Below are 22,103 nucleotides of genomic sequence, written 5' to 3' on the forward strand. Positions count from 1 at the left end.
GAGGAAACCACTATGGCTAAATAGAGCTGTAAGGGGAGCAATAAGAGATAAAAATAAAGCATTTAGAGAATTAAAGCAAGTAGGTAGTGATGAGGCATTAACTAAATACAGAAGATTAAATAAATTCTGTAAAAAGCAAATCAAAACAGCAAAGATTGAGACAGAGAGACTCATTGCCAGAGAAAGTAAAAATAATCCCAAAATATTCTTTAACTACATAAATAGTAAGAAGCTAAAAAAATGATAATGTTGGCCCCCTTAAAAATAGTCTGGGTGAAATGGTGGAGGAGGATGAGGAAAAAGCCAATATGCTAAATGACTTTTTTTCAACAGTGTTTACACAAGAAAATCCCATGACGGATAACATGATCAGTGATAAAAATTCTCCGTTAAATGTCACCTGCTTAACCCAGCAGCAAGTACGGCGGCGTCTAAAAATCACTAAAATTGACAAATCCCCGGGCCCGGATGGGATACACCCCCGAGTACTGCAGGAATTAAGCACAGTCATAGATAGACCATTATTTTTAATCTTTAAAGATTCCATAATAACAGGGTCTGTACCACAGGACTGGCGTATAGCAAATGTGGTGCCAATATATTCAAAAAGGGGACAAAAACTGAACTTGGAAATTAAAGGCCAGTAAGTTTAACCTCAACTGTGGGTAAAATCCTGGAGGGTTTTCTAAGAGATACTATACTGGAGTATCTGGAGAAGAATAAACTTATGACCCAATATCAACATGGGTTTACAAGGGACCGTTCCTGTCAGACTAATCTGATAAGCTTTTATGAAGAGGTAAGTTTCGGACTGGACCAAGGGAATGCAGTGGACGTGGTGTACATGGACTTTTCAAAAGCTTTTGATACGGTGCCACACAAAAGGTTGATACATAAAATGAGAACAATGGGGATAGGGGAAAATATGTGTAGGTGGGTTAAGAGCTGGCTCAGGGATAGGAAACAAAGGGTGGTTATTAATGGAGCACACTCGGACTGGGTCACGGTTAGCAGTGGGGTACCACAGGGGTCAGTTTTGGGACCGCTTCTTTTTAAAATATTTATTAATGACCTTGTAAGGGGCATAGAGAGTAGAATTTCAATATTTGCAGATGACACTAAACTCTGCAGGGTAATCAATTCAGAGGAGGACAATTTTATATTTCAGGAGGATTTATGTAAACTAGAAGCTTGGGCTGATAAATGGCAAATGAGCTTTAATGGGGATAAATGTAAGGTCATGCACTTGGGTAGAATGAAAAAGATGTATAATTATGTGCTTAATTGTAAAACACTGGGCAAAACTGTCACTGAAAAAGACCTGGGTGTATGGGTGGACGACAAACTCACATTTAGTGGCCAGTGTCAGGCAGCTGCTGCAAAGGCAAATAAAATAATGGGATGCATTAAAAGAGGCATAGATGCTCAGGAGGAGAACATAATTTTACCTCTATATAAGTCACTAGTGCAACCACACTTAGAATACTGTGTACAGTTCTGGTCTCCGGTGTATAAGAAAGACATAGCTGAACTGGAGCGGGTGCAGAGAAGAGCGACCAAGGTTATTAGGGAACTGGGGGGTCTGCAATACCAAGACAGGTTATTACACTTGGGGTTATTTAGTTTGGAGAATCGAAGGCTTAGGGGTGATCTTATTACAATGTATAAATATATGAGGGGACAATACCAAGACCAATCTAATGATCTTTTACTCTTAGACCTGTGACGGGGACAAGGGGGCATCCTCTACGTCTGGAGGAAAGAAGGTTTAAGCATACTAACAGACGCGGATTCTTTACTGTAAGAGCAGTGAGACTATGGAACTCTCTGCCATATGATGTTGTAATGAGTGATTCCCTACTAAAATTTAAGAAGGGACTGGATGCCTTTCTTGAACAGTATAATATTACAGGGTATATACACTAGTTTCCTTAGTGTTGCGTTGATCCAGGGAGCTAGTCTGATTGCCGTATGTGGAGTCGGGAAGGAATTTTTTTCCCCAATGTGAAGCTTACTGTTTGCCACATGGGTTATTTTGCCTTCCTCTGGATCAACATGTTAGGGCAAGTTAGGATAGGATATGGGTTGAACTAGATGGACTTAAAGTCTCCCTTCAACCTTAATTACTATGTTACTATGTTACTATTTCTCCTGAGTACAACAATACCCATACGTGGCAGAAAACTATTTTTGAAGCACAGTGCGCAGATGGAAAAAAGTGCCATATCGGAGTTCAGATTGCCATGTCACATTGGCAGAGCCCCTGAGATGCTCTGCGAATGCGACATAGTATCTATTCCAGCCAAGTTTGTGCTCCAAATGTCAAATGGTGCTTGCTCTTCCCCATCCGAGCACTACCATGCACACGAACAGTAGTTTTCCACAACATATGGGATATCTGTGTACTCTTGTACTGTGTAAAAAATAGGGCTAAATCAACCTTTTTTTAGGGTAAAAGGAAAATTTTCATTCTTTCCTTCCACATTGCTTTAATTCCTGTGACGCAACTGAAGTGTTGAATGTGGTTTTGAGCACTTTGAGGGAAGTTTTTAAAATGACGTCACTTTTTGGTATTTTCTGCCATAAAGATATACAGTGTGTATGTACACTCACTGGCCACTTTATTAGGTACACCATGCTAGTAAGGGGTTGGACCCCCTTTTGCCTTCAGAACTGCCTCAATTCTTCGTGGCAGAGATTCAACAAGGTGCTGGAAGCATTCCTCAGAGATTTTGGACCATATTGACATGATGGCATCACACAGTTGGCGCAGATTTGTCGGCTGCACATCCCTGATGCGAATCTCCCGTTCCACCACATCCCAAAGATGCTCTATTGGATTGAGATCTGGTGACTGAGGAGGCCATTTGAGTACAGTAAACTCATTGTCATGTTCAAGAAACCAATCTGAGATGATTCGAGCTTTATGACATGGCGCATTATCCTGCTGAAAGTAGCCATCAGATGTTGGGTACATTGTGGTCATAAAGGGATGGACATGGTCAGCAACAATACTCAGGTAGGCTGTGGCGTTGCAACGATGCTCAATTGGTACCAAGGGGCCCAAAGAGTGCCCAGAAAAAATTCCCCACACCATGACACCACCACCACCAGCCTGAACCGTTGATACAAGGCAGGATGGATCCATGCTTTCATGTTGTTTACGCCAAATTCTGACCCTACCATCCGAATGTCGCAGCAGAAATCGAGACTCATCAGACCAGGCAACGTTTTTCCAATCTTCTACTGTCCAATTTCGATGAGCTTGTGCAAATTGTAGCCTCAGTTTCCTGTTCTTAGCTGAGAGGAGTGGTACCCAGTGTGGTCTTCTGCTGCTGTAGCCCATCTGCCTCAAAGTTCGACGCACTGTGCGTTCAGAGATGCTCTTCTGCCTACCTTGGTTGTAACGGGTGGCAATTTGAGTCACTGTTGCCTTTCTATCAGCTCGAACCAGTCTGCCCATTCTCCTCTGACCTCTGGCATCAACATGGCACTTCCGGCCACAGAACTGCCGCTCACTGGATTTTTTTTCTTTTTCGGACCATTCTCTGTAAACCCTAGAGATGGTTGTGCGTGAAAATCCCAGTAGATCAGCAGTTTCTGAAATTCTCAGACCAGCCCTTCTGGCACCAACAATCATGCCACGTTCAAAGGCACTCAAATCACCTTTCTTCCCCATACTGATGCTCGGTTTGAACTGCAGGAGATTGTCTTGACCATGTCTACATGCCTAAATGCACTGAGTTGCCGCCATGTGATTGGCTGATTAGAAATTAAGTCTTAACACACAGTTGGACAGGTGTACCTAATAAAGTGGCCAGTGAGTGTATATATATATATATATATATATATATATATATATATATAATACATACATTTCTCCAAATTTCCTTTTTTTTTCAAAAATAATCGCAAGTTATATTGAAGAAATTTTACCACTATCATGAAGTACAATATGTCAGAATCAGTGAAATCCATTGAAGTGTTCCAGAGTTATAACCTCATAAAGTCACAGTGGTCAGAATTGTAAAATTCAGCGTGGTCAGGAAGGTGAAAACAGGCTTCGGGATGAAGGGGTTAAATTCACGGACGCTGAATGTGAAGTGCTCATCAAATTCATCTTTACATACAGAAGGATGCAGCACAAGAGATATACATATAAACTGTATATTTAGCAGAAATTTAGCTCAAGAGCAGTTGTGTCTATGACCAGGCAGAGCCTATGATCATTCCTTTGCCAGTCACAAAGAGGAGCCAGGGGCATCTGCCTTGGCATACAGTTTTCTTCAATGGTGAAGGAGAGTAGCTTTTGATTTTCATTTTTTTTATGAAGACAAACATTATATGAATATGACCAACCATCAAATGAAGGTAGAAAATGTGTAGACACAGGCATGTTACAGTATTAAAATCCTTACTTCTTTATTTCATATTCTCAGATACATTTTATTCCAATTATTAAGTAAAACTTGAACTCCAGATTAATTAAAATTGATATGATAATGGAAATACTGGTTTCATTAGTCATAACAGTAGTAAGATTCATCGACTCATACCATTGTAGCAAAGAGGCATAACATCTACAGATCACACCAAAAAAGAGTTCTTGAAAGCTTCATACAGATTTTAGATCCACACAGAAATTAATGATTTTCAGTCCAATGTAAAAGATCTATTTGAGAAAAGCCAAGTTTATCCTGAACTACCCAAACTAATTCAGATCTGTGGGTATTCTGGAATCAAATCTACCAGCTGCAATGAACCAGTTGATAAAGGCCATTGTGCCAAACAGTGTGTGTGTTGTAACACATAGGAATCCCTATAAATGACTTCAGATATATACTTGGCTTTTTCTACAGCAAGGAAATTAATTTTTATATGATTTGCCCACAACAAAAGTCTCTTTTTTTCTATATTTTTTGCAATCATGACTTCTAACTAATCTTACTGAATAAAAAATAGAGGAAAAGTTAAATGATGACAACTAAATGGCATGGGAACAGAAAGGTATATTTAAGGTATTGTTCAGAATTAGGGAGCAGTCAGACGGATAGAGATCGGACCACAGTGCTCGGAGTGACTGGCGGCTCTCCCGACCCAAAAGTGATGGCTGCATAGAAATAAATGAAGCTGTCACACTTGGATTGGGATACACGCTAGTAAGTCCAATCTCGGTCCGATACATAAGGCCACCTGACTGCACCCTTAGAAAGATAGGTCACAGCGCCACTCTTGTCCATTGGCCATGTTTGGCACTGCAGCTCAGTCGCAGTCAAGCCAGTGAGGCTGAGATACAATTCACAAATAGCTCATTGACCAGATTGGTGCTGTTTCGGGAATAAAAACAGTCCCATTTTCATAATGTCATCAATCCCCTTTAAACCGCCACAATGCTTTAGCAATCCTAGTGCTCATACATAATAATAATGTTTTCTTCTTTTGTAAAAGAAAGGTAAGAAAAAAGCAAGTCAAATGCACATCAGCTATAGGAGAAATAATTCTAGAAGGCTAGAAAAGAGCTAGAGAAATACAGTAGATATACAGTAAGACACCTCAAAGCATGCAATAGTATATCGTAAGACTAGAATAGCAATGATACACGTCTCCAGTGGCAGTGAGGAACAAGCTGTCTTCTCCTCATTCTTGCGCCTATTTCATTTATTACTACTTGATCCCCTTAGATTAAAACTGTCTATCCCATTTGGAGAAAATAACAGACCCACTGCCTTGGAAGAGAACATTACAGTTCGGAGGACAGGAATTCATTTCATAATAGGACATATTTGCTCAAACTATCCACGTCTTTAATACAATCAGTGTTAGGTAATGGAAAAAGTGTGTGGAAAAGTTACAAACATTATCCCTGGTTTAGAATAAATGAGAACCTTCTAGCCTGGACTAATATTAGTTATTTCACAAACACTCACCTTGGTTAACAACCATAAAATACTAAAATCGAGATACAGTGGCTTTACTCGCTGTATTTATCTCATAGGGATTTCTTCGCACAGTAGTATGTATCAACATTAAATGATAAATTACAGTAATATTGTCCGAGTGTGCATTTCCCATTAAGTTATATCTCTAAATAAATACATATGCCATGATTGCCAGTGTATATCCTGCCACTGCTCGTATGCAGGTAGAAATCACATTCCGATCGTCTATGTACTACTACTACAAAAGGATGAATTCATTCTGTTCTAATATATTCAGTCCTATCCAAACTAAACTACTTCCGACATAGATACAAATGAGGATAAAAGAAAGTAAGTTAGTATGTAGAGTTAAAACATTAAAGGGGTTGTCCTCTTTTAGGAAAAAAAACACAAACCAATTACTACTTACCTTTCCCATGTCCAGAGCAGTATCTGTCCCGCTGCTCCAGTTCCTGTTGTTTGGCTGCAGTGGTAAAGTCATATCAACAGGGCTGCAGCACATCACTGAGCTCAGCTCTGCATGGGCGGAGCTACTGAATTCAGTGACTGCCTGCAGTGTGGGTCACATGACATTACCACTGCAGCCAAACAACAGATAACAGGGCAGCTACACAGAGCCAGTATATGACCCTGAATTGTAAGTAGTTTTTTTTTTTGTAACTGCAGCATGTGGCATAACATTTTCTAAAAGAGGACAATCCCTTTAATAAAATTTCAATCTCTGTTCTGTTACAATGTTTCATAGAAGTCCTGAGGGGAAGAGGCTTAAAGGTTGATTTTCATTGCTTGGGAGAGTTGTCCTATAACCATCAAAGTTGCGTGGTATGCTGCCGCTGGTAGACCCAGAACTGTTACTTAGGGTCTCTATGCTTCCGTCTCGCTGAAGTTCTGAAATGAAAAACAAAAATACAACTATGAGACGTTCTATTAATAATAATACTGTATGATTACTAATTACATAAATGTAAAAGTTTAAGCTGGGTTTGAGAAACATGGCTGCTTCCTTATAGAAACAGAGGCCCACCTGGTCCATAAGTTGTGATCAGTATTGCAGCATAATTCCATTGAAGTGAATGGAGCCGAGTTGGATTTGTGGACAGGAGTGGTGCTGTTTTTTGGAAAAAAGCAGCCATGTTTTTCTAATTCTGAACAATTCCTTAAAAACACCTAATTAAATAATTTACGATTTACATTCAGTAATAATTAGATCATCACTATACAGTATAAGGATAAAAAGTATGCACAATACACATGAAAAATAACACATGTAAAATGTATAAGGAATATGATATCTCAGTGAAAGAAAATAACAGCAAAAATTATTTCAAGCAAGATCATAAAAGCACATATACTGTATATATATATATATATATATATATATATATATTAAGAACAGGTAAAGAAACTGGAGTGTTGAGAAATTGTAAAAAAAAAAAAAAAGTACACTGCAAAATTGCACCCATTTATGGCATCAAATTCTGTATTATTAACCCCTTTCTGCCAGATGATGCACTATACCGTCCATGTGCCCTGGGACTTAATCCCCAAGGATGGGATAGTACGTCATCATCGCTCAGCCGCGCTCATGGGGGCAGCGTGGCTGATGGTGGCCGGGCATCAGCTTATTCTCACAGCTGACACCCGGCACTAAGTGCCAGGAGCTGTCACGGACAACTCCCGGCACTTTAACCCCCGACACACTGTGATCAAACATGATTGCAGCGTTCAAAGAGCAAGCAGAGGGGCTGGCAGCTGTGACAGCCCCTCTGCCTTTGGATCGGAGACCCCACAGCATGTTGCAGGGTCCCGATTGCTGCCATGGAGACCCGATGTTGTCATGATGACATCCGGGTCTCCAGGCCTGAGACTCCCTGTCATGCAAATTTGCATGTCAGAAAGTCTGTCAGGTCAGTGCACAGAAGCTGCAGTGCTGACAGCTTCTATAGCATGCAGATCTGCATGCTATAGAAGCGATCAGCCTGCACAAAATGAGTGTCCCATAGTGGGACAAAGCGTAAAACTAAGAATTAAATAAAAAAAATTTTTTAAAATAATTGTTAAAATATTTTAAAAAATAATATTAAATAAATTAATATTTATTCTAACATTAAATCAATATTTGAATTTAAAAAAAATCTAAACAATAAAAGTACACATATTTAGTATCGCCGCGTCCGTAATGACCCAACCTATAAAACTCTCCCACTAGTTAACCCCTTTAGTGAAAACCATTAAAAAAAGCAAAAGCCAAAAAAATAATGCGTTATCATCATACCGCCGAACAAAAAGTGGAATAACAATCGATCAAAACGACGGATATAAATAAATGAAGTACCGCTGAAAATGTCATCTTGTCTCACAAAAAACGAGCTGCCACACAGCGTCATCAGTGAAAAAATAAAAAAGTTATAGCTCTCAGAAGGAAGTGATGCAAAAATAATTATTTTTTATATAAAATAGTTTTTATTGTACAAAAGCGCCAAAACATAAAAAAAGAGGTATCGCTGTAATCTTACTGACCAAAAGAATAAAGCTGCTTTATCAATTTTACCACACACAAAACGGTACAAACATCCCCCCAAAAGAAATTCATGAATTGCTGGTTTTTGTTCATTCTGCCTCCCAAAAATTGGAATAAAAAGCGATCAAAAAAGTCATGTGCTCGAAAAATGGTATCAATAAAAATGTCAACTCTTCCCTCAAAAAACAAGACTTCACATTACTCTGTGGGCCAAAATATGGAAAAACTATAGCTCTGTGTCTTTTAGTGTGTGACAGCTGCCAAACATAAAAACCCGCTGTAAAAACCCACTATAAATAGTAAATCAAACCCCCCTTTCTCACCCCCTTAGTGAGGGAAAAATAATAAAATAAAAAAATTTATTTATTTCCATTTTCCCATTAGGGTTAGGGTTGGGGCTGGGGTTACGGTTGGGGCTAAAGTTAAGGTTAGGGTTGGGACTAAGGTTAGGGTTAGGGTTGGGACTAAGGTTAGGGTTAGGGTTGGGGCTAAAGTTAGGGTTAGGGTTGGGATTAGGGTTAGGGTTGAGATTAGGGTTAGGAATTAGGGTTAGGGTTGGGATTCGGGTTAGGGGTGTGTTAGGGTTATGGTTAGGGTTGGGACTAGGGTTAGGGATGTGTTGGGTTTAGGGATGGAGTTAGACTTGGGGGTTTCCACTGTTTAGTCACATCAGGGGCTCTCCAAATGCGACATGCATCTGATCTCAAGGCGCTCAAACAGTGGTTTACTCCCACATATGTGGTATCAGCATACTCAGGACAAATTGCACAACAACTTTTAGGATCCAATTTCTCCTGTTACTCTTGGGGAAAAAAAAATGGGGGCAACAAGATATTTTTTTGCGAAAAAAATAAGATTTTTTATTTTTATGGCTCTACATTATAAACTTCTGTGAAGCAATTGTGGGTTCAAAGTGCTCACCATACAGTATATCTAGATAAGTTCCTTTGGGGGTCTAGTTTCCAAAATGGTGTCACATGTGAGGGGTTTCGAATGTTTAGGCACATCAGGGGCTCTCCAAACATGACATGGTGTCTGATCTCAATTCCAGCCAATTTTGCATTGAAAAGTCAAACGGCGCTCCTTCCCTTCTGAGCTCTGCCATGCGCCCAAATAGTGGTTTACCTGCATATATGGGGTATCAGCATACTCAGGACAAATTGTACAAGAACTTTTGGGGTCCTGTTTCTCCTGTAACCCTTGGTGAAATAAGACAAATTGGATCTAAACTAAATTTTTTTGTGAAAAAAAGTTAAATGTTCATTTTTTTTAATCATTCCAAAAATTCCTGTAAAGCACCTGAAAGGTTAATAAATTTCTTGAATGTGGTTTTCAGCACCTTCAGGGGTGCAGTTTTTATAATGATGTCACTTTTGGGTATTTTCTATCATATAGACCCCTCAAAGTGACTTCAAATGTGATGTGGTCCCTAAAAAAAAAAAAGGAAAAATGAGAAATCGCTGGTCAACTTTTAACCCTTATAACTTCCTAACAAATAAAATTTTGGTTCCGAAGTTGGTGCTGATGTAAAGTAGACATGTGGGAAATGTTATTTATTAACTATTTTGTGTGACATATTTCTCTGTTTTAAGGGCATAAAAATTAAAAGTTGGAAAATTGCGAAATTTTCAAATTTTTTGCCAAATTTGTTTTTTTCACAAATAAATGCAAGTCATATCAAAGAAATTTTACCACTATCATGAAGTACGATATGTCAAGAGAAAACAACATCAGAAACATCGGGATCCATGGAAGTGTTCCAGAGTTATTACCTCATAAAGAGACAGTGGTCAGAATTGTAAAAATTGGCCTGGTCATGCAAAGCACCCTTGGGGGTAAAGGGGTTAAAGACAGCGACACTTAACATGTTAACAGGTGTGGGTGGATCATGATTCCACCCACGGCTGTTAGGGGCACATGTTAGCTGATGAAATCAGCGTAGATGTGCTGGAAAACATGCAGGCTCAGCGCCGGAGCCCGCATGGAATGCAGGGACACGACCTATGATGTATATATACATGTCATAGGTCATGAAGGGGTTAATCTTTGATTGGAGAAAGAACTTCACAGTGAATTGGGTAATAATAACAAAAGTATTAAGTTACGTACCGGTAACGGTATTTTTCGGAAGCCCATGACAGCACCACGAGAGAGGGGATCCGCCCTATAGGAACAGGAAACCTACAGATACAAAAGGGCGGCACCTCTCCCATGCATCAGTTGGATTACAGAGCTTGAGAGGCTACCATGGTTAGTACACAACATATGATATATACAACCTATCTACCCTATTTAACCGAATTATTTCATACCATCTCCCACATATGGTGATTCTATGAACAATCTTCTAAAGGAGTGCACCCCTATACGTGAACAAGGGAGGGAACTAAGGGTGCTGTCATGGGCTTCCGAAAAATACCGTTACCGGTACGTAACTTAATACTTTATTCGGACTCCCATGACAGCACCACGAGAGAATTACAGAGATGTAAACTAACTTAGGGAGGGACTACAGCCTGCAGCACCCTTAGCCCGAAGGTGAGGTCTGAGGAGGCACCCATGTCTAACCGATAGTGGTTAAAAAAGGTGGAAGGAGATGACCAAGTGGCCGCCTTACATATTTGATCAATTGATACTCCAGATCTCTCCGCCCAGGATGATGCCATGGCCCGAGTGGAATGTGCCCTCAGGTTCTGTGGAGCCGGACCGCCACCTGCTGTGTAGGCAAGAGAGATAGCCTCCCTAATCCACCTTGCTAATGTGCGTTTTGATACTCTGTATCCTTTCCTGGAACCTTGGAAGGATAGGAATAATGCGTTCTCCTTCTTCCAAGGACCCGTGGCTGCTAAATATGTCAGTAAGCATCTTCTAATATCTAACGCCTGGAGTTTCTGCTCTTTAGGGTTGGTTGGGTTAGGGAGGAAGGAAGGCAGAACTATCTCCTGTGTCCTGTGGAATTGTGTTGCTACCTTGGGAAGGTATGCTGGATCTGGCCTTAGGATCACTCTATCCTGTAAGAACTCTGTGTAAGGAGGCAATCTGGAGAGTGCCTGTATGTCGCTCACCCTACGTGCGGATGTTATTGCTACCAGGAATGCTGTTTTAAGGGATATAATCTTTAGTGAGGCGGAATCTAAAGGTTCAAACGGACTTTCTGTCATGGCTGTAAGGACTAAGTTTAAGTCCCACGGTACGCATCTGTCTTTGTGTATAGGTCTCGATCTGGCCGCTGCTTTGATGAACCTTGCTACCCAATAATCTTTTGCAATATCAGCTGCAAACAGGGCCCCTAAGGCTGAAACTTGTACTTTTAGCGTGCTTGTGGAGAGACCCAATTCGAAACCTTTCTGGAGAAATTCCAGAATATGTTTCGTGGGAATTCCATCTCTGATGTCAAAGTGAAAGGTGGACAGGAAGCGTTTCCAGGTCCTAGCATAGATATTAGTGGTGGTTAATTTTCTGCTTCTTAGGAGGGTGTCAATTAAGTTCTTGGAGAACCCTCTATTTTTTAATAGTGACCTTTCAAATACCATGCCGTCAAATGAAGTCCCGCTACTTGTGGGTGGCTGACTGGCCCCTGGTAGAGGAGATCCGGAAGGTTCGGCAGTACCCAGGGATCGCCTACCGACATGGTCCTCAACCATGCGAACCAGGTCCTCCTGGGCCAAAAGGGGGCAATCAGTATGACTCTTGCCTGATCCTCTCTGATCTTTCTGACTACCAGAGGAAGAAGATTCAATGGTGGGAAGGCGTATGCCAGAGAAAAATCCCATCTTATCAGTAGGGCATCCACCGCCAGGGGATTTTCCCTGGGGTTCAGAGAGCAGAACAATCTTTCTTTTCTGTTTTTTCTGGTGGCAAAGAGGTCTACCTCTGGCTGGCCCCATCTGCGGACAATCTGGCGGTAAATTTTTTTGTTCAAAGCCCATTCTCCTTGTCTTAGAGCCTTGCGGCTTAAAAAGTCTGCTCTTACATTGTCCTTTCCGCTGATGTGGAGCGCGGTCAAAGATAGACAATTTCTCTCTGCTATCTGGAGGAGCCGTTCTGTTATCTGCATCAGAGCGCTGGAGCGGGTTCCACCTTGGTGGTTGACATATGCTACCGCTACCTGGTTGTCCGAGTGTATCCTCACATGATGGCCCTGCAGGTAGATAATGAGTTTCTTGACTGCCCGCTCTATCGCCAATAGTTCTCTCTGGTTGGATGAGATTTCAGAATTAGAATCCCACTGGCCCTGTACCACTATGTCCCCCATATGGGCTCCCCAACCGAAGGAACTTGCGTCTGTGGTTATAATACGGGTTATCTGTGTTATCCAGGGCACCCCTGACGCTAGGTTCTCGCTCTCAAGCCACCATCTCAGTGATGCAACAGTTGAGGGGCTTAGACACATCCGACCCTGTAAGGAGCCTCCAAGGGCCCTGCTATTAATCAAGACGTCGTTTTGAAGGGTTCTGGTATGGAACTGTGCCCACCTTACTGCTGGGATGCATGAAGTTAGAGAACCTAACAGGGACATGGCCTGTCTGAGGGTCATAGATGGATTATCCATTGCCCGAAGAACCTGCTCCTGTATCTTTTGTATTTTATCTAGTGGTAGCAGGCACCGCTGAGTGTCTGAATTTAGTATCAACCCTAAAAATTTCTGTATTTTTAAGGGCTGGAGTCGGGATTTCTCGTAGTTTAAAATCCATCCCAGGTTTTCTAACCTGGATTTAGCTTTTTCTATCTGGGATTTACAATGACCCACCGATTTTCCTACAATCAAGAAATCGTCTAAATATGGAATGATTAAGACGTCCACCTCCCGTAAGTGAGCCATAACTTCGGCCACTAACTTTGTAAAAACCCTGGGTGCTGCTGAGAGACCAAAGGGAAGGGCTCTATACTGAAAATGACGTACTGTGCCCTCTACTGAAACTGCCACCCTCAGGAACTGCTGGAAGTCTGTATGGATAGGTACATGATAGTACGCGTCTTTCAAATCTATGACTGCCATAAAACAACCTTTAAACAATATTTTTATTGTTGTATTAATGGACTCCATTTTGAATTTATGATTAATCAAATACTCGTTAAGGGAACGAAGGTTTATAATCGTTCTGAATGTGTTATCAGGCTTCTGGATTAGAAACAGGGGAGAGTAAATCCCTCTTCCTCTTTCAGCCTCTGGAACCTCTACCAGAACATTTTTCTGACATGGGCTCAAGACTTCCGCTTCTAAAGCCGCTTGTTCGAGATGAGAAGATCTTAAGGGGGTCAGTTTAAAGGTGTCCCGCGGGATCTGGGTAAACTCCAACCTAAGCCCGGTGGATATTACCTTACGCGCCCAGTCACTATTCGTAATCTGTGACCATGCCGGGAAGAAGGATGACAGTCTACCCCCTACGGGAACCGCTAGTCATTGATTTTGTTTCTTTTGATCTCTCGACGAGCGTGTAAACATATAGCCCGTACCTCGTCTCCTTCTGTCTTCCCATCTGGGTCGATCTCTAACAGGCGAAGAGTTGCGCCTTCTCCCCTGGCCAAATCTCCTTCTACCAAATGGGCGACGGTAGGACGCTGATGAAAGGTTTGGGAATTTTTTCTTGTCGTCCCCCGCCTTTTCAAGCAGCTCGTCTAGGACAGTCCCAAACAAATATTCGCCCTCACATGGAATCGCACAGAGCTTTGCTCTGGACTGGATGTCTCCCTGCCAGCACTTTAGCCACAGGGCTCTGCGAGCTGCGTTAGAGAGACCTGCTGCTCTGGCGGCCATTCTCACTGCATCCGCTGAGGCATCTGCCAGGAAGGCTGCTCCCTCTTGGATGGTCGGTAGGGCCCCAAGAATTGTCTGTCTTGATGTACCCTGTTTTAGTTGTGACTCCAACTGGTCCAACCAGACCATCATGGACCTGGCCGTGCACATTGAAGCCACTGCTGGTCTTAAGGACCCGGCCGCCATCTCCCAGGTGTTTTTCAGGAAAGCATCAGCTTTCCTATCTAAGGGATCTTTAAGGGCTCCCATGTCCTCAAAGGGGAGCGAGGATTTTTTTGATGCCTTCGCAATGGCAGCGTCTAATTTGGGGGCTCTGTCCCAAGAACTTACTGCCGGATCGTCGAAGGGGTATCTCCTTTTGAGGGCTGGTGGTAGCGACCCTCTTTTGTCCGGTTTTTTCCACTCTCTGTGGATCAGATCCTGTATCTTTTGATTTAACGGAAAGACTCTCCGCTTCCTCTGTTCCAGCCCACCGAACATGACATCCTGCATGGATAAATGGGGCTTAGGCTCCTCTACCTCCATTGTCCCTCTGACTGCTTTGACCAGCTTGTCTACCCGGTCAAGAGGCAGACAAAATCGCCCCGAGTCCTCTTCTCCTGAGGAGGACGAGGGAGATGAAGCCTGGGAGTCTCTGCTTTTTCTCCACTCTACCGAGGAATCAGATTCCGCCGGGACCTCGCCCCTTAGACTTTGCGGCTGAGACAAGGACTTTAGGGTTTCCCTCATTTCTACCCTGACAATGTCTCTCAAACTCGCCGCTACTGCAGGCGACTCATCTGCCACCGTCTGCTGAATACAAGGGGGGCACAATCTTTTGAGGCACGCATCCGGTAATGGGCATGCACAGAGTGCGCATTCCCTATGCTTATTTTTACTTGTAGCTTTCTTTCCCGGAGAACGAGGGGGATTTCTTTCGGTCGATGCTCCTGTCTGCCTGGAGGAGCTTTTACGAGTGGACTGGTCACTTCGTCCCGCATTACTGTCACGGGACCCTTTCTTTTTCTGTTTGACCTGCCGAAGGTCATCCAGGGGCGGCAGTGATGTTTGCCGCTGCTGCCCTTGCTTCTGCCGCCGCTGCTGCTGCTCTCGATCGCTTTCCATTACCACTGCTGCTGCTGCTGCTGCACACTGCTGCATGTAGTAATGTGGCCAAGGCAAGGAACCCTGCCCGGGTCCCGCCTAAATACCCCCTCCTCCGGTCAGCAGTATCCATGCCGCGCCCCTCCCCCCCTTAACGGAGCTCCCTACCCCAGCTGGCGCCCAAACTCTCGCCATCAGTGTTTCCGATGGGCGCCGCCATCTTGGAATCGCCGCGCATGCGCAGTGGCGCGCTGACCCGGAAGCGCCTCCTCCGCCCGCCCCCTGACGTCACCGCTACCCCGGAAACGCCGGTAGCCCCGCGGGACGCCCGGGAGCAGCGCCCGGTCGCAGCCCCCTGCACAGCGCTGCCAACCCATATGCGCCGCCGGAGCCGGGAATCCCCGGGGGGGTATACTTACCGGCGGCGGCTAAATTCCTGGAGACGGACATCCTCCGGACGCCGCTCCCTGCTGTCCACGCCACCGCCGTGACACCCATCCTGGGCCACCGTGGCGTCCTCCAGGAAATCCGAACCAGGCCGAGGTAGGAGACCCCCTCGCTACCGGTGTCGGCTGGCCGGCCTGGGATCCAAATCTTCTGTAGGATCCCGTCCCCTCAGGAACAGGAAACCAACTGATGCGTGGGAGAGGTGCCGCCCTTTTGTATCTGTAGGTTTCCTGTTCCTATAGGGCGGATCCCCTCTCTCGTGGTGCTGTCATGGGAGTCCGAATAAAATCACCTATTGTCAATAGCAATAACTTCCTTGAATTCTATTTCCTTCTCTTATTCTTCTCCACTTTTATCTTTTCTCATTTTTGTTGACCTGTTTCTAGTTTAATGACACTAGTGAGAGAACTTATTTGCTGTCTGTGAGAACGTTGTGCTTTCTGCAATCCCGGGTCTATTTCCTACCAGTTATTTGTACACACTCTTGTTCTACTAACTTGTAAGATTTTATGGCGTCACATAACATTTCCTGAGTATAAACACTTTTGTCCTGGTCATATTTAATCTTGGTAAAATCTCTTTATAAGAACTGCTCATTTTTCGGAAAGTATTTCACTTTATAGGCCCTTATCATGTAATCATTTGTTGACTCCTGGCTCCAGGCTCCAATAAAAGGCAGTGAGCAGACACTAGAGTTGGGCGTGGGTTGCTGCGTCACACCCGCGATTTGCAGATTGGTAACTACTGGAGTCTCTATGCTTATTACTTCCACTTTACAAATGTCTAGATGTGGGACATAAAGAGGAACTCAGGCAAGAGACGTCTGTACTTAGAGGTTAAGCTAGAATGCTATGTGGCTAGTGTTCACACTATGTAATGTGTTCTGAGTTATCACCAAAAAAAAGTCTGCTGCATTAAGGGGAAAAAAAAACACATTTTTTTTATGGAAGATAATATAAATTTCCATTTTTTTTCATCAATAAGCCTAATCTCACCATCTCGTTTTCTGTGTGGAGACAGTACAGACACAGAACTAAAACATAAACTTGCCGAAGTTAAAAAGACAAATGGCATACTATTTATAGAAGCCTTAATGTGAAAAAAAACACCAAAAGATTAAAGGCGAGGCAAAGCTTGATTTTAAGGTTTACAGTTTTGCTTATGTCTTGTTAGTAAGCACAAAAATATCTTATTTTAACACCTTAATAGTTGGGGATGTGCATTCGGGCTAAAACTGTACAATAAACCCGGCAGTGTAGTCTCATTCAGCCTTTGAGCAGATTTCAGGCCATCGAAAACTTTAGTTCCACTGTAAGGCCTTAACTTCTCTTATTTTAAGAGCTACATCTAACTCTGAGAGATCATTGTGAACCACATCCGGGCCCACCCCCCAACAGTAGTGACATTCAGAGCCCACCATTACCAGTATGATGACAGTCAAAGCTTCTCCACTGAAAGCACATTGAGACCTTGAGTCCATAGGCAGAATAAGTACATACAAGGGTTCCAACTTTACCCTCATTTGGTATTCTTGTGTCAAGCACACCCTCCACACTATCACATCTAGCTTCAAGATTCCCTCTAACTAACTGTATCATCCTATTTCCAGCTTACTATATTTACTTATTTCTCTACCTCTTTCCACCCACAAATATATACACATCCAGATCTCTTCAGTGCTGGGGAATACATAATAGCCTGTGTTATAATTACATATAATGCATATATAGTACATCTGCAATATGCTCTAAGTTAAAAAGAAAAAATGTCAAAAATATTTTAATTACATTCAAAAATGTAATGAAAAGTTTAACTTAAAAAATCGCCAACAAAAAATAAATCAACATAACCATTTAGGGCACAGTAGAGTTTATTGCAAAATTGTTTCTTTCTGTAATCCTCCTCCAAAAATATTATATAAATTACACGTGCCCTCAAGTGAGACCTAAAAATCTACAAGAGGGGACTGAATTGGATGCCTCTCTTGAAAAGTATAATATTACAGGGTATATACACTAGTTTCCTTAATATTGCGTTGATCCAGGGAGCTAGTCTGATTGCCGTATGTGGAGTCAGGAAGGACTTTTTTCCCCCAATGTGAAGCTTACTTGTTGCCACATGGGGTTTTTTTGCCTTCCTCTGGATCAACATTTTAGAGCAAGTTAGGATAGAATATGGGTTGAACCAGATGGACTTGAAGTCTTCCTTTAACCTTAATAACTATGTTACTATTCCACCACTCGTATAAAATGGCCTCATACAGCTCTCTTGAGAAAAATATATAAAAGAAATTGAGATAGCTACAAAAAGACCTCACAATCATGGCCACCTCTATATGGAAACTTCACATTGGAGAGCAGGAGTCATGGCACTTGTTCTGATGATAGTGGTGGGACCTCACATAATCAACATTTATGGTATGTCTTGGAAAAACCTTTATCATTAGCAAGGCTGCTGTAAAGAACCAGGATCAAAACATTATCCCCCATACTATGAAGATTTTAATATTTGATTTTTACAACTAATTATGTAGTTTTTACATAACTTCAAAAAGTACAAAATGTTAATTAGAGCAATACATGTAGGTTGAAATAAAGTCAGATACCCCCATGTGCAATGCACCCACTAACCGCAATGATTGGTAAAATTTACATATTTCCATAAAGCTTGGTTTTGCAGGACGAGCTCTATTTTGGGGTGCAAATAATACTTTGAAAAACATTTATTCCTTAATTTTGGGGGTGAAATGTAAAAAAAATGTGAATCATCCATTGTTTTTTGAGGTTTATTCTTACACAATGTGATAAAACACTCCGGGATCGCCTTTGCTGGGGTCAAAGGTCACGTGCATTCAGCATGAAACTCAGGCGCAGAGCTGGGATTCGGGTGTAACTGACCCTGGGTCAGGTTTATTAACGGTGAAAGCAATGCAAAAGGAAATAAAACATAAAACAAATCCTTGCCTGTCCGGCACTAACTAAACAATGGACAACCTAACTACCAACTGGCAGACTTCTCCCGTCCAGCCAAACCACAGTTGCAGTGGGCACTGCTTCCACTCACGTGTGTCTCTCACACAGACAGGCTCTCTGTGTTCCCAGGCTGAGACTCTCACACGACCACCTGGCATCCTTTTATATCCACCTCCCATTATCCATTAGTAAGCAGGTGCGATACTGACCAGACTAGGCCACATAGGAAAGGAATCTGGGCGAGATATACCTGCCCTCATCCACTATTCCCACATGATTCTCACATATCCCCCCCTTCTGCTCAGACCACTCCGGTCGAGCAATGACACCCACCAAACAGTGCACTCGGGACAGGGCATCTGCATTTCCCATCTGTACCCCTGGGCGGTGCTCCACCGTAAAAGTGTAGGCCTGCAGGGCAAGGAACCACCGGGTCACCCGGCTATTCCGTTCCTTGTTCAAGTGCATCCACTTGAGAGGGGCATGGTCAGTGATCAGCCTGAACTTTCGGCCCACCAGGTAATATTTGAGGGCCTCTAGAGCCCACTTAATGGCGAGGCACTTTTTCTACGACTGCATACCTTTGCTCGTGTTTATTCAGCTTCCTGCTGAGATAGAGGACTGGGTGTTCCACTCCGTCCCTCACTTGTGAGAGTACGGCCCCGATACCGGTATCAGAGGCATCCGTTTGTACCACAAACTCACTGCGGAAGTCCGGAGTCACCAGTACGGGCTGAGAGCAAAGTGCCTGTTTTAGGCTATGGAAGGCTTCTTCAGCCGCTAAACTCCATTTAATCATGACGGAGTCTTTCCCTTTTGTAAGATCCGTCAGGGGGGTAGCGATGGCTGCAAAATTGGGTATGAACCGGCGATAATAGCCGGCGATCCCCAGGAAAGCTTGCACCTGCTTCTTGTTGACAGGTTGCGGCCAGTCCTGAACCGCCTGAATCTTATCAACCTGGGGATTAACAACACCCCTCCCAATTACATACCCCAAATACCGGGCTTCTTCTAGCCCGATGTGACATTTCTTGGGGTTCGCGGTTAGACCTGCCTCCCACAGGTCGTCAATCACAGTTTGTACTTTCTGGAGATGAGTCTCCCAGTCCAAGCTGTAAATGACAATGTCATCCAAATAGGCCGAAGCATACTGCCTATGTGGCCTCAAGACTCGATCCATCAGTCTCTGGAAGGTCGCCGGTGCCCCGTGCAGTCCAAACGGCATATACACATACTGAAACAGACCTTCTGGGGTAGCAAATGCTGTCTTTTCTCTGGCAGCCTCCACCAGAGGGATCTGCCAATACCCCTTTGTTAGGTCTAGGGTCGTAATATACCGGGCTTTTCCTAACCGATCTATTAACTCGTCGACCCGGGGCATGGGGTAGGCATCAAATTTTGAGACCGCATTCAGTTTCCTGAAGTCATTGCAGAACCGGATGGTGCCGTCCGGTTTAGGAATTAGCACAATCGGGCTGGACCAAGCACTGTGCGATTCCTCAATGACACCTAGCTCTAACATTGCCTTCACTTCTCGGGAAATGGCTTCACGGCGTGCTTCCGGAATTCTGTAGGGTTTCACGTGAAAAGTGACACCAGGTTCCGTTACGATGTCATGTTTCATTAGCGTAGTCTGCCCGGGTTTTTCTGAGAAAAACTTTTGGTTGTGAAGTAGAAACTGCCTGACCTCAGTCTTTTGCCGCTCCGAGAGACTCTCTGCAACCCGTACCTCCGGTACGGTATGCGAGCAAACAGGACGGGCCAGCTCCGCTGACAAGGCAGACCGATCCTTCCAGGGCTTTATCAGATTTACATGATAAATCTGTTCAGGTTTCCGTTTACCTGCCTGGTATACTTTGTAGTTTACTTCACCAACTCTTTCCTTGATCTCAAAAGGGCCCTGCCACTTTGCCAGGAACTTACTGTCCACCGTGGGGACCAGGATCAACACCCTATCTCCGGGTGCAAACGTATGGATCTTGGCGCCCCTATCATAGATTCTTTTTTGGGCTCCTTGAGCCTGTATCATGTGTTCTTTGACGATAGGCATAACAGCCGCAATACGGTCCTGCATTTGTGTGACGTGATCTATCACTGTTTTAAACGGAGTGACCTGACCCTCCCAGGTTTCTTTTGCAACGTCTAACAGTCCGCGAGGACGTCGGGCGTACAATAACTCGAAAGGCGAGAATCCCGTGGAAGACTGGGGTACTTCCCTGATGGCAAAAAGCAAATACGGAAGTAAATAGTCCCAGTTCTTCCCATCCTTGTCTATCACCTTTCTCAGCAACTGCTTCAGAGTTTTATTGAACCGTTCGACCAACCCGTCTGTTTGAGGGTGATACACGGATGTGCGTAACGGTTCGATTTGTAACAATCGGCAGAGCTCCTTCATTACCCTGGACATAAAGGGGGTCCCCTGGTCGGTGAGTATCTGTTTTGGTATACCGACCCGACTAAACACATGCACCAGATCCTTGGCAATCGTCTTGGTGGCCGTGTTACGCAAAGGGATGGCCTCCGGGTAACGAGTGGCATAATCCAAGATGACCAGGATATGTTGGTGTCCACGTGCAGACCGTGGAAGGGGCCCAACTAAATCCATCCCAATCCTCTCAAACGGGACTTCAATAATAGGTAGGGGTACCAAAGGGCTACAGAACCGGGGCTTAGGTGCAGAGGCTTGGCAGTCAGGACAAGACTCACAATATACACGGATATCATGATGCATGCCTGGCCAAACAAAACAGTGTAATATCCTTTCGGTGGTTTTCTGGACTCCCAGGTGACCTCCCATCACATGTTCGTGGGCCAGGTCCAGCACCTGCCGCCGGTAGGGTTTTGGCACGACTAATAGTTGCACCGTATCTTCCCCCTTTTTCTCTATCTGATAGAGTAAATCATTCTCCAGAACCATGTAAGGATATGCCAGCCTAGAGCCAGGTTCTACGGGTACCCCATTTATCACTTTTACATTTGTCCTAGCCTGAGAAAGGGTAGGATCCTTTATTTGCTCGCTTTGGAAGTCATCTTTCTGAACTTCTAAATCCGGCAAACGGGGAGGTGGACGGCTGTCAGCCTCCTCCTCTTCCCCGGTCTCCTCCGTATCACCCGCCATGACTGAAAACGGGAACTGCAGGTAATTTCCCGCAGACTCTTCCCCCGAGTCTTCCGGGGAGACCTCTTCCTGGGGTTCGGGACCCACACGCGCCCTGGGAGAAGAATCATGTACACTATTACCCGAAGGCATCAACTGATTCTCCCACAATTGCCAGAAGTGGGGAAAATCCCGGCCCAGGATAACATCATGCAATAACGCCGGGACGAGTCCCACTTTATGTTGCACAGACCCATAGGAAGTTGTAATGCATATGACCGTGGTG

General features: G+C 43.7%; 1 protein-coding gene across 7 annotated transcripts in view; it reads right to left on the reverse strand.

Moving 5' to 3' along the window:
- Positions 1–4,397: 4,397 nt before the first annotated feature.
- Positions 4,398–22,103, reverse strand: part of BCAS3 (BCAS3 microtubule associated cell migration factor) — a 1,710,065-nt gene continuing 1,692,359 nt past the window's right edge. For all 7 annotated transcript variants that reach the window (XM_073573260.1, XM_073573307.1, XM_073573290.1 and 4 more), the window contains one exon: positions 4,398–6,827. In XM_073573260.1, coding sequence (XP_073429361.1) covers positions 6,679–6,827 — 149 coding nt within the window. In that variant the 3' untranslated portion in view covers positions 4,398–6,678. The remainder of the gene's footprint in view (positions 6,828–22,103) is intronic.

This window comes from Dendrobates tinctorius, unplaced genomic scaffold (assembly GCF_039654945.1).
Source record: "Dendrobates tinctorius isolate UK_male_01 unplaced genomic scaffold, ASM3965494v1 ptg000007l, whole genome shotgun sequence".
Lineage (NCBI taxonomy): Eukaryota > Metazoa > Chordata > Amphibia > Anura > Dendrobatidae > Dendrobates > Dendrobates tinctorius.